The 13,428-nt window shown below is 40.3% G+C and overlaps 1 protein-coding gene across 2 annotated transcripts in view; it reads right to left on the minus strand.

The window, feature by feature from the left end:
* Window positions 1–2,272: 2,272 nt before the first annotated feature.
* Window positions 2,273–13,428, minus strand: part of MCPH1 (microcephalin 1) — a 248,745-nt gene continuing 237,589 nt past the window's right edge. For both annotated transcript variants that reach the window (XM_035004310.1, XM_035004311.1), the window contains exon 14: window positions 2,273–2,658. In XM_035004310.1, the coding sequence (XP_034860201.1) occupies window positions 2,603–2,658 (56 nt within the window). In that variant the 3' untranslated portion in view covers window positions 2,273–2,602. The remainder of the gene's footprint in view (window positions 2,659–13,428) is intronic.

Here is a 13,428-nt window from a genome sequence, read left to right on the forward strand (position 1 = left end):
TTAGGTCAGTGGTTCTCAGATGGGAGCAGTTTTGCTCTCCAGAGAACATTTGGGAATACCTGGAGACCTTTTGGATTGTCAGAACTGGGTGGAGTGTGCTACTAATGCCTAATAGGTAGAGGTCGGTGATGGTGCTAAACATACCACAATGCACGGGACAGCCTCCCAACAGCAAAGAATTATCTGGTCCAAGATGTCAGTAGTGCTGAGGTTGACAAGCCCTAAGTTGGGTTTCTGGTCCATTTCAAGTTAATTTTTGTGTACGGTGTGAGGTAAGGATCTACACACTTTTTTTGCATGTAAAGGACATATATATGCATTTTTTTCTTCTCGTTTTTCTTTTTCCATGACATTTGTTGTAAGGAATATCCTACTGCATTGCATGGCCTGGCACCTTTGCTGAAAATCAACTGACCATAGATATTAAGATTTATACTTAGATTCTCTATTTTGTTCCCTTGATCTGCATTCCACTTTTATGCCAACACCACACTTCTTGATTGCTATAATTTTATAGTACATTTTGAAATCCAGCAGTGTAAATCTTCCAACATTGCTTTTTCTAAAAAATTGTTTTGTCTACTAGGGGTTCTTTGCATTTTCATATCAATTTTAGCACCAGCTTTTCAAACTCAACAAAAAAAGCCTGGGATTTTGATGATTTTGGGATTTTGATGATTACATTTAATCTATAGATGAATTTGAGGAGAACTGACATCAATATTGAGTCTTCTAATCTGAAAACTTGGCATATTTCTCCATTTTTCTCAGCAATGATAGGTTTCAGTATAAAGGTCTTACATTTCCTGAAATTTTTTCCTATTGGGTTTATTTTTAGTTGCCATAGTAAATGTAATTGTTTTCTTAATTCCATTTTTGAATTGTTTATTGCAGCATACAGAAAGTTTTTTTTTCCTTTTTTAAAAATTTTATTATGTTATGTTAATCACCATACATCATTAGTTTTTGATGTAGTGTTCCATGATTCATTGTTTGCATATAACATCCAGTGCTTGTATATTGATTTTGTACCCTATAAATCTTGCTTACCTTGCTTATTCATTCGGTATTATCTTTGATTCCTTATAATGTTCTATATGTAATAGTAACCTTTGAGAATAGTTTTACTTCTTCATTTCAAATCTTCATGCCTTAATTCCTTTTTCTTGCTGCCTTCTCTAGGTGTAATCAGCAATACAATCTTATATAGAAATGCTGAGAGCCACATACCTTTCAAAATTTAAAAAAAAAAAAAATTAGAGTCCTGGGACTATGTTTTAGGTAAGGGATTACAGACCTGTAGTTACTAACTTCTGGGATTGTTAGGAGATTAAATGAACTACCATATATACAATGTTTTGTGTAATTCCTGACACAAATCAGCACCCTCATAAAATGTTACCTTTTAGAAAGAATCTCAACCAGCCACTGGCAGGCCAGCATTAGGGATCAGAATTTGGCACTGAGATGCAGACCTGGGTGGTCGTCTGTGGCTGATGGGGTAGGGGATGGTCCCCAATAAGACTCAGCACAATTTTTGTCAGCCTCCTCAGGAATCTTTGGTGTTGTGGGAGCTCTGCCAAAGTACCTGAGCTTCAAAGTAGCCAAGCCCACAATGCCTGTGGACATAGTGAAACAGGGTTTATAACGTGGAAGGAGGGGACTGGTGCTTGCTGAGTTGAGGGGATTGTTTGGGGCATAGATTATGTTAAAACTAAGAGGAAACCTTTATTTCCCTGTGCATTGCTATCTCCTTCTTTGAAGGTTTATTCTAGAAGTTGTTCCACTGTATTTGTTGAGAGACTTGAAATTTATTAAGGGAGTAACAGTGGAGATGAGGAACAGATAACATGGGGAGGGTATAGTATCAGCAGGAAGTCTTGGTGGTACCTCCAGCCTTCTTGGGACTTAGCATTTCTCTCCTTTAGAAGGGGACCAGTCAGTGTGTATATGATTCAGCCCCACTGCCAATTTCCTCTAAGGAATGGCAAGCATTGTACAGCCAGTGGAGGCCATGATCTCTTGTTGGTAATGCTCTCCTCACCATAAACTAACCTGGAGAAGTAGGGCTCCTCTGGTGGCATTAATTACTGCCAAGCTCCCACATCTGTTTTCATTCATTATTTTGAGAAGAATCTCAGGTAGGTAAAAAGTAACCCTAATCACTGATTGATATCCTTAGTACTAGGATATGACATGTCAGTAAAGATCTTCGAGTCCAACCCAGAAACTTAAGGGGTTCTTTGATCTCAGTAATGAAACAACTTAAATGAATTCCTACTCTTTATTTAACAGTATGGTGCTTCCATGACCAAGGTTCTATGACCTCTTAATCGTGATCATCACTAAAATACTAAGATTGGCATTACATAGAAAAGGCCCAAATAGGGCTGGTCAGTGCTTCTGTAAAGCACACATTCAGTCATCAGAAAGTCACATGGAGGAGCTTCTTTATATAAAAACCACAAGGCACATGTGTGATGATATAAAAAGGCATCGTTTCTGCATCCATCCCTTCTCTTGAGTGTTTGCTCATGTGAATGTCCAAAGACAACTTTGTGAGCTGTTGGCGGTAGCCCCGTGGTATTGACTGATGGCCCCATCATTGCGGCAACAGATAGTTGTCAAAGGCACAGACCTTGTGCTGAGTGATTGAATCTAGAGAAAGAGAAAAGTGGTTTAGTATTTATAATGGCCAACCATACAGTAAAATAACCACCTTTTTGTATACATGCAAGGTCCTATTTTAAAGTCTTAAATGGCTTAGAGCTGCCTTGTCTACATGTCCGCATAGCACATGTGGCTATTTAAAATTAAATAAATAATTCAGTTCCCCCATCACACTAGCCACATTTTAAGGGCTCAGCAGGCACATATTCCTATAGATACGGGACTTAGGGTGTTGCCATCACGGCAAGGTATTGTGTTAGGGTGGAAAGTTTGCCGGTCTTTGGCATGAGAGACCAGAATTCTAATCTCTGCTAGCTACAGAAAATACTCTCTGGTACAAGGCAAAGTCTATATAAATATGTAAGTTTCCCATACAGCACTACACATTCTAGGCCGTGTATCTATCCTATCTACCTAGCTGAGTACTTCATGCAGAGTACAGAGTTCGTTTCTACAACTCATGTCTACATCTTTCAGTTGAAGAAGCTGGACTAGTGAGCTCTGAAGTCCCGTCTGTTTGAAAGCCTGTTATTTCATCAAAGTCACAAGAAGTCCCCTGGTCCAGGATAAGCTAGGGATGCAGGAGACGGTACTGCTCCCAGCCCTGCTTGTAGGAGGATGAGAGAGGAATGCAGTGGGTTGGCAGCACCGATGGAATTACAAATTAAATTATAGTTAACTTACTAATTACTATTATGATCCACAGGGGTGGACAAATTATGCTGAAGGATATTAAGATGCCACAATGATGAGCGAGAGCAGATAGGAAGTCAAAAAGAGGTCTGTTCTGTGAATACAGGAAGACAATAGAAGACAAAGTGGCCCATCTTAGTTGTAGGTCCCGATAGTGTCTCAGAATTTAGTTGTGACCTGTCTAGTACAAATGTACTTTCCCACAAGAGGTCTGAAGTGGTGAGATGAATTTCAGAGAGGAGGAGCACTAACACTTGTTATACATACTATATACATGATGTAACACTAAAATTAATATACCTGATGTAACTTTTAGAACCATTAGAGGTACTAAGCACAACCACTTACTTCACACTGCACTGAAGTGGCATTATTATGATTTACATTTTAGTATTAGTCCTTTATTCATGGTAAGTGTACATATTTTCTGTCATTTGCCTTTTGACTTCTCTTATGCAAAACCGTTTTTATGTGTGCATTCAGATTATGTAAATCTTTTACTGCATCTGGACTTTGAACCATAGGTAGAAAGCTTTTCCCTATACCCAGTTTTAAAGCAATTCAAAAAATGACACACTTATAAAAAAGTAACACACTTGTTCTGATGTTTATATGAAAGAAAAAATATATAGCAAGACAATTTTGAAAAAAAGGAATAATGAGAATCTGATATACTAGATACCAAAACATACTATAAAATTACAGTAGTAAAACAGTATGTAATTAGCATAGAACCAGATAAATGGATCATTGGCAGAGTCCGGAAATGTGTCCATGCATATATGGGAAGTTAACAGATGAGTCAAAGGGCATTCAAAAATCAGTGCAGAATGGGTGAGTTACAAACAGATGGAATGATCCCTTCATATCACACAATAAATAAATAACAGATGAATTAAAGCTGTAAACATGAAAAAAATGATGGAAGTAATAATAGAGATAGGAGACTAGTTCTAAAGCTCAGGGGGTAGAAACAAATTTCCAAAGTGAAACCCAAATTCATGTGCCTTGGGAAAAAATAGGCATGTGAATCCACAAAGATTAATAATTAAATATTAAAACCTCTGTAACACAGAATACACAATAAACAGAATTAAAGATGAGAGAGGCTGAGAGAATTTTACACTAACAACACAAGATTAGGGTCCATATTATAGAAGTATTCTATAGCAGAACAGTGTGAAAAAAAAAAAAAAGCCCAACTTAAAAATAGGCCAGGGATAAGGATAAGCAATGCACAAAATCTAGATTCCCCTCTCTAAGACAGTCATACTCATCAGTAACTTAGTAGTTAGGGAACAACAAATTAAGTAATGTGATCTATTTGTTCAATTCATCAGATCACCAAATACTGAAAATATGGGTCATGCCCAACACTGGTGAGGATGTGGGGAAACGGGGATGTCCGTAGGCTGTAAAAGTATAAACTCGCACAACGGCGTGTATCGAGATTTAAAGTACGCCTAAGCGAGGGCACAAATCTGCTTCGTACAAATACTCATGCCTGGCATCGCGCTTGAATAATTATGGCTCAAAAGGATTTCTTAAAGTTGAATTCAAATCGTTCCAATTAGAACACACACACAAAGTTTTTAATAGCCGAAACAGGGGAAATCATCCCAAACATCTAATAATGAGTGCGTGGAGTACTTACACTCCCGCCAGAGGTTAGGAAGAACGAACGGAGTAGCTGCTTATGTGTTAAAATGGAAGCTCTCCTGGACGGAGTTAAATAAAAACCCAAGGAACAATGTGTGACCTTCCATCTATCGGAAAACCCTCAAACAACCTATAGGTTTATATACATTTATTTCTATGTAAATATGTTTTTGAAAAGTAAAAAAAAAAAAAAAAAAAAAGCTCTCTTCCATCTTTACGGTAGTTGAAGGAAGGGTTGTAAGATTTCTCTATTTGAAGTCTTTGACCATGAAATCAAGTGTCACTCCACACATCCATGCATGCATCCATCTATTCATTCATTCATTCATTCATTCTGGTGGAGAAAAAAAAGGTTGACTGGAGAAGGAGCAAGTTTTAAATTTAGATAAAATAAAACAGAATCCTAATGTGACCTCACAACAGTCGGTGGCTGGCCCGTCCCACGTGGTTTGGTGTGCTCTGTGATGGTACGACGTGAGGAATCAACCCATGGACTTGCGAGAAATGGCATTGAGGTCTGTGTAGTGTTGTGCTGGTGCATATTAGTGAGCAAACTCAGGAGTCAGGACAGAAAAGCACCTGACGGTGGAGTGATAGCCGGCTCCCAAACGTGTAAGCACACACATGAAAAATGATTTTTATCTAAGTTCATTTGTCATCTGAAGACAGCCACGTCCCCAAAATTCCAATGTCACATCATATGAACAATCCTCAAACACCCCACGAAATGTGACCAATAGGACAGACATCAGAGCAATGCCAGTCCTGCCCAGGGGAAAGACAAAACAGTACATGAGCAGCTCCCATGAAATTGGGGAAAAAAAAAAAAAAAGATTGTGTTTGTTTTATGTTAACAAGGCTATTTAGCAGGTCTTGGCACACATTTATGCATAAATTAGTTTACTGGCTGTGCTTCTGTGTGGTCTGATGATTAGGATAGTGAAGGAACATGCTGCTGGCTATTTTTTTATAGTGTGGTGGGCAAGTCACTTTATTGAACTGACAGTCCCATCGCCAGTAGCTAATGGTACTGTGTGTGGAGAGTGCTAGAACACTCAGGACCCCACTGGGAGCTTTATCTTATCACAAGAAGCGGACAATTCTAGGGCTGAAATGGGAGTGGCCATGTAGCCAGACATTCATTCAGTTATGGCATCGGCTTTCCTGCTCTGTAGGATGAGGGTCACCCAGCCTCTGGGAACACTTAGGACAGGCGCATGACACGGAAGGCACCCTTATCAGTGGGGCCCAGCCAGTCACAAATGAACCTAAAGTCCTTTCTCCTAATGAGCCGGCCACTGCCCACCGTGTAACTGTCATCTGCTGATCTCACTTCTCTCTGGAACCACACCAAACAAGACTTCCTGGCCTCTGTTGTGCAGTAGTCTTGCAGGCTCCTCTTCTGTCTGAACAAGCCCCTATCCCTTCAGGACTTCTTCAATGGATCCTGATCTCTAGGAATGTCAACATTCTCTCAGATGCTCAAATTCAAGTCTAGGAGTCATCTTTGACTCCTCTTTCCTGGTATACCACGTGCAGTCTATCAGCAAGGCCAACTGGCTTTAGAATTTTTATTTAAAGTCTGGCAGCTTAACACCACCCCCACTGATATGCCCCTAGTTGTGACCACCCATTATCATTTATCACCGGAACCGCCACAAGAGTCCAAAACTGCTCTCTCTGCTTCCGCTGAAAGATATGTATTCCCCTGCTTAAAATCCTTTGGTGACTTCCATTTATACTCAGAACAAAAACTAAAACTAAAGTTCTCACCATGGTCCAGCCTCTGGCTACTTCCCCAGCTTCATTTCTCATCACTTAATTCTCTCGCTGGGTTTCAGACACTCCAGTGCCTCTGCTTCTTCTCCACCTTGATCCTAGCTGTTCCCTTAGCCTGAGAGGCCAGTCCCTTAGATCGACACAAGCCCACCCTTGTGTTCATCACTGGGGTCTCAGCTCAAATACAAGCTCTTCAGCAAGGGGCCAACCTCACTGTCCCTGTAAATACTCATACCCTGTTTTCTTTGTAGCATTTATCACCAACAGGATTTTTAAAAATGTTATTGTCTGTCTTCATTAGAATGTAAGTCCCACAGGAGCAAGTCCTGTATCTGCTTTGTCAACCCCTATTCCAACAGTGCCTAGAATATGCTCAGTACATGATAGGTGCTCAAAACAAATATAAATTGAATGAATAGGTGAATGACCTGACATCATATGTCATAGACCAATTGCTTAGACCAATGGTCATAGACCATAGACCAATGGTCATAGACCAATTGCTTGGTCTAAAATAATGGAGCATTCTCAACATTTTTTTCTGCTCTGATACTATGCTGGAGACGTTCACATATTGGAAACTTTTCCAAGAGTATACCAAGAATGTGGGCTGTGTCACAGACAAGATAGTCTAATTGTTTATGCCTAGTATACCAACTTTCACTTCCCACCCAAGAAATGTGAGTAAAACACTATTACAGGGCTAGCCTTGAATTTGCTAGTTTTTCTATTTATGTTTTCTATTTATTTACTTCTAGATATAGGAATGCTAATGATTTTACCAAGTGGATCTAACAAGGACCAGTCTTGCTCAGTTATAATTGTTTCTTGATTCTCCCAGAGTTTTCTATGTAGACAACTGTATCGTATGCAAATATGAGGATTTGTCTCCTCCTTTATAACTCTTACATTTCCTTTGTGTGTCTCATCTTATCCCTTTGATTAGGAATTCTAGATCTCTGTTGAAAGAGTAAGGGCAGTCATATGTATTTTGTACTTGCTTAAACCTTAAGTTAAGGTTTTCATTATTAAATAAAAGATATACTGTAGGTGTTCTATAGATACTCTTTATCACATTAAGAAAGTTTTCTTTTATTCCTAGTTAATGAGTCTTTATCATGACTGGATATTGGATTTTTCTTTTTAACATCTAAGAAAACTAGTGGACTAGAAAAAAGATTTAATAATATCTATCTTTACTTTCTTTGATTAAATATACTTTGATTGCATGTTTCTTAACACACTGCTAAATTTAATTTGCAAAATATTTTATTTTGGAATTTTATATCCATATTCACAAATGAGTTTGGGCTGTAATTTAAGTAGTTTTAGTTCAAGATCATGCTAGCCTTATAAAATGAGATGAATACCTTCCCTCTCTCTTAGTTTTCTCTGCAATAATTTGTAATGTTTGGTAAAACTTACCTGTCCTAGATAGTTTTAACAGTATCTTAAAAATATTTTTTGTGGTAATACAGACAGGACATGAAATTTACCATTTTAACCATTTATAAGTATACAATTAAGAACATTCATAATGCTATGTGACCATTACCACTGCTCATTTTCAGAATTGCCTCATAATCCCAAATAGAATCTCCACACTCATTAAATAATCACTCGGCAGTCCAAGTCTCACCTCCTCCTAGACCCTGGTAAACTGTATTATAATCTGTCTCTGTGGATCTGTCTATTCTAGGTAATTCAGTAAGTGGAATCATAGAATATTTGTCCTTTTGTGGCTGGCTTATTTCACTAAACATGTTTTTAGTGTTCATTCACTTTGTAGCATATATCAGAATATCATTTCTTTTTATGGCTGAATAATATTCTATTGTATGTACAGACCACATTTTGTTTATCCATTCATCCGTCGATGGACGCTTGACTTGCTTCCACATTTTGGCTATTGTGAATAATGCTGTTATGAACACAGGTGTGCAAATATTTGTTCAATTCTTTTAGGTGTATAACACAAGTAAAATTGCTGGATTACATCATAATTCTGTTTAATTTTCTGAGGAACAACTGTACTGTCTCCCATACTGGCTGCACCATTTTACGTTCCCACCAACGGTGCACAAAGTTCCAGTTTCTCCACATCCTCAACAGTGCTTGTTTTTTGTTTTTATGGTAGCCATCCTAATGGACCTCAAGGGGTACCTCATGGTGATTTTGATTTGCATTTCCCTAATGATTAGTGATGATGAACATTTTTTCACATGCTTATTGGCCATTTGTATATCTCCTCTGGAGAAATGTCTGGTTAAGTCCTTAGCTCATTTTTTAATCGTTTTATTGTTGTTGTTTAGCTGTAGAAATTCTTTATATTTTTTAGATATTGACCCCTATTTTAGGGCGGTCAATTCAAATATTCTCTCCTATTCCATAGGCTGCCTTTTCACTTGATGGATTGTGTCCCTTGATACACAGAAGGTTGTTGTTGTTGGTGGTGGTGGTGGTGGTGGTGGTTTTTTACCTATTTTTACGTTTGTTGTCTACCTTGTAGCTTTTAAAGGCAGTGTCTACCTTTTTCCCTGCATGTGTTATTCGAGATGAGTGAGCAAGTCAGTCTTTCTGGTATCTCCCAAGCGGACTAGAACAAATAAGGGCTGCATTCGAGGAGAGGAAACCAAGATGGTGGGGCACGAGTTAAGGAGCCACAAAGTTTCCCTACCGCCCTGAACATGGCTTTGTTTGATTGGCCTTTGGCCTGGCTGCTGTAAACCTGTGATTGTTCTCCAGCATTCCTACAGACTTGGTTCTGACAGAATCAGTTCTGTCGGGGGATTTTTGGTGTTTCTGTGGGGAAGATGGAAGCTTGGATTTTCTTAGTCTGCCATTTTGCTGACGTCACTCCATGCAGGTGTCTTTTTTGATGGAGGGTGAGAGGCATACATTTATCATTTAGTTTTTTAAATGGTTGAAATTGTTCAGATTTTCTATTTCTTGAGTCGATTCTGGTAATATTTTTTTAGAAATTGTTCATCTTACCTATTTTCAAATTTGCTGGTAAAAATTTATTCAGGTTGCTCTCATGATTTCTAAATATCCTTACTGTATCTGCAGTAGCAACCCCAGTTTGTAGTATTGTTCACTGGACCCCTTTCTCTTCCTTTCTTTTTCAGTATTGCTAGGATTTTGACTACTGATGGTTTTTTCCCCCAAAGAACTCTTTTTCAGCTCTCAAAAAACTTTTGCTTTGATTTTGTTAATATTTGATACATTTTTTAAAGATTTTATTATGTTATGTTAATCACCATACATTACATCATTAGTTTTTGATGTAGTGTTCCATGATTTACTGTTTCCGTATAACACCCAGTGCTCCATTCAATATGTGCCCTCTTTAATGCCCATCACCAGCCTAACCCATCCTGCCACTCTGCTTTCCCTCCAGAACCCTGTTTGTTTCTCAGAGTCCATAGTCTCTCATGGTTTGTCTCCCCCCTCTGATTCCCCCCCCTTCATTTTTCCCTTCCTACTATCTTCTTTTTGATACACTTTTATTATTCATTTTCTCCGACATCCTTTTGTATTTATTGCTATGTATTCATTCATCCTCAAGTATCAAAATTTAAGAAAAAGTGAATAAAAAAATGAGAATTTCATCCAAGTATTTTTTTCTCTTCCTGCAAATTGGGAACAGCTTCTTTTTTATTTTACTCGGAGGCTGGATCCTTCAGCATCAGTTTCTGTAGTGCACCAACTGAGAACCTCTACTGTTAGTGGTTGCACAGAGGAGAAGTCCCACTTACTGACCGTGGCATTAAGATCATACTTTTTACAAAGGAAGAGTCTGAACGGAGAAGAGGGTGCCTAGGAACGCTGGATCTTTAATTCACCAAGTGGCTCTGGCAGAGAAATTCAGATCTTTTGTTTAATAAAAGGCACAGATTTCTACCATGATCTCAGAATTCGTTTCCAGCAGTGTTCATCTGCTAGGGTGGCTGTTAACAAAGCACCACACACTGGGAGGCTTGAACAATAGGAATTTATGATCTCAGAGCCTGGGGAGGCCAGAAGCCCAAGATCAAGGTGCCAGCAGATCTGGTTTCTCCTGAGGCCTCTCCTTGGCTTGCAGATGGCTGTCTTCTCTGTCTTCACGTGGCCTTCCCTCTGTGCACGCATCCCTGGTGTCTCTTGTCTTCTCATAAGTATGCCAGTCCTGTGAGATCAGGGCTCCACCACGATGATACTGTTTAATCACCTCGTGAGAGGCCCCTGTCTCCAAACACAGTCACATTCTAAGGTCCTGGGGGTCAAGACTTCAACATACGGATTTGGGGAGACACAATTCAGTCCATAACAAAAGGTTCATCACTTTAGGTTCTATGATGCTCAATACTAATGGCCTAACACGTAACCCTGAAAGAACTGAAGCTCCACATGCTCCAAAGACCCATGAGAACCCCCTTGTCTAGAGTGTTACTATACTAGGTCAGTAAGCAAAGAGCCTAAACTACTGGCAACGTCCCACGAGGGGGTTGAGCTGTGAAGTTTCTTTATGGCCATTAACCCCCAGCCCCAGACGCAGGGCTAGAGTTCACACTCGAGCACCTACCTCTGCCCGGGAGAGCACATGCAGGGGGCCCTCCCCGCGGATCTGTGCACAAGACAGTCTTGTGCACCTGTCAAAACCCAAATGTTCAGTGCTGGCCTCTAAGTGGCCGGTGTGATTCCCCAAACCGATGACTGCATTTCTAGTGGTGGATATAACATGTCACAGTGCTCACATGATTTCCCGGTTCTGAGTTGAATATGTAGCCGATTCTCATCCTCCACTTTGTTTTTTTGTTTTTAAGTGAGGCTTAAAAACTGTGCCTTGGCTAGTAAGGTGCAGAGGAGGGTCTTTTATTTTCCACTTTGCTTGTCTTCATGATGCTTTTTAACTTCTGTATCACCGACGATGCTCACACACGGTGACTGGAGGTCAGTTGGCATAAATGTAACAGAGAGAAGCCGAATGAGACAGGTCAGGAAAGTTCAAAGATCACCATCTAGGACCACTAGTTGACCAGTGAATACAATAAAGGGGAAGTCTACTTTCTGATCGATCCAAGTTAACGCTCGCGATTTCAGAAGTTTGCAGTTAATTAAAAAAAAAAGAAAAAAAATATAAATATATTTTAAAGTCATATATATATTTTTTAAAACTTAAACACATGAGATGTACAGTCAGTTTTAGTTCTCATTCATTTCTATCCTGGTAGATGTCATCCATTTGAGAGCAACTCAAAACAAAAATAATTCATCGTATCGTCTGTGATTGCGTCTTAAGAGTCTGCCGTCACTTTCTGACTGGTTGCTGAGCTCCTGGGTGAGGGTGGGGTCAGGCAGTGTCCTGAGGAGGGGTCGGGCTGGGGGCAGACCTGTGCCAGGTTCTTCCCTTTCTCCTCCTCTGCACATGGCCTCACCACCTGTGACTCGTTCCTTCTATGCAGTGAAAATGTAGATGAAGAGGATCTTGAGGAACCCCGACATCATCTGTTAAATCACGCGCCCTAAGGGCTGAGCCCCCTCAGTGGCCTTGCCTTCACAAAATGCCACATTTGAGAGCTTTTTTCTAGGCCTAGTTCTGTGGTCAGCCATCCGGGAAACAATGATCTAGGTTAGCCTGCAAAAGGCCCACATGCTATCAGAGATCTTTTTCCTGAAAACGTTGACATGGGGAAACATTCAAATCAAATGCTTTTTATAAGTTATAAGGAAACCATGCTGAGGCTAATTTTTTCTCCCCCTTTGGCAATGCTGTGGAGCATATTACATTATGTTCCCACAATGGCATAAAATGTATGTCTTATCACTTGAACATAGCCCAGACAATGAAAGGGCGCCCGAGACTGGAAATATGTCTTCTGTGAAAGGCCAGACCAGCCGTAAGTGATAACACCAATGTGGGGGATGGAGAGAGTGAAAAGACAGGGCTACAGCACAAAAATTCGCAGACCAGCGACGAACGCACTGGGGTTTCGGGGATCCCGCCCCCGCCCCACCCCCTCCCTGAAGACCCTGGCCCAGTCACTTGGAACTCTCTCATCTTACTGTCTTGATATGCAAAATGGGAATTCTGTTCTAGGGCTGTGCTGGGGTAAATAACATTACTGGAACTGGCTTCCCTTCCAATGTCAGGTGGAGGTGATATTTTGTTTCCTGGTGCCGGGAATTTGGTTTTTGTTTTCCTGTTTGTTTTCGTACATATGCAAGTGCCCGCAAGTATTTTCTGTCTCAAAAATCCCCATTGCTCCTTCTGGCGCGGTGATTCATCAAGAATCTTGGCCTGAATGTCCTGCTGTTTGAGGGAACGTGGACTCTGGGGAATGAACTGGGAACATGGTCATGACCGTTCAAATGGCCTCGTTACAGGCGACCGGGCATGAAGGGGACTCTCACGGAGCAGACGAGTAAGTCGTGGCTTAGGTTTCACGTGCTGAGCCCTGTTTGGAGACTTCATAAATTGGCACCATTCTATGCCAGCAGTACAAGGCAGGGCCAAGAGGCTGAGCTGGCTGAACGCCCCGTGGGCACCCCTGGCCGACGTCCCCCGAAGGAAGAGCTGCAGCTTAGAAGAAAGTCTTATATGGAAGAGCCATTTAAGAGTTTTGTTTCTTAGTATAAATGTTGGGT

The sequence above is a fragment of the Mirounga leonina genome, unplaced genomic scaffold (assembly GCF_011800145.1).
Source record: "Mirounga leonina isolate KUSES-001 unplaced genomic scaffold, KU_Mleo_1.0 Mir_128, whole genome shotgun sequence".
NCBI classification, from domain to species: Eukaryota; Metazoa; Chordata; class Mammalia; order Carnivora; family Phocidae; genus Mirounga; species Mirounga leonina.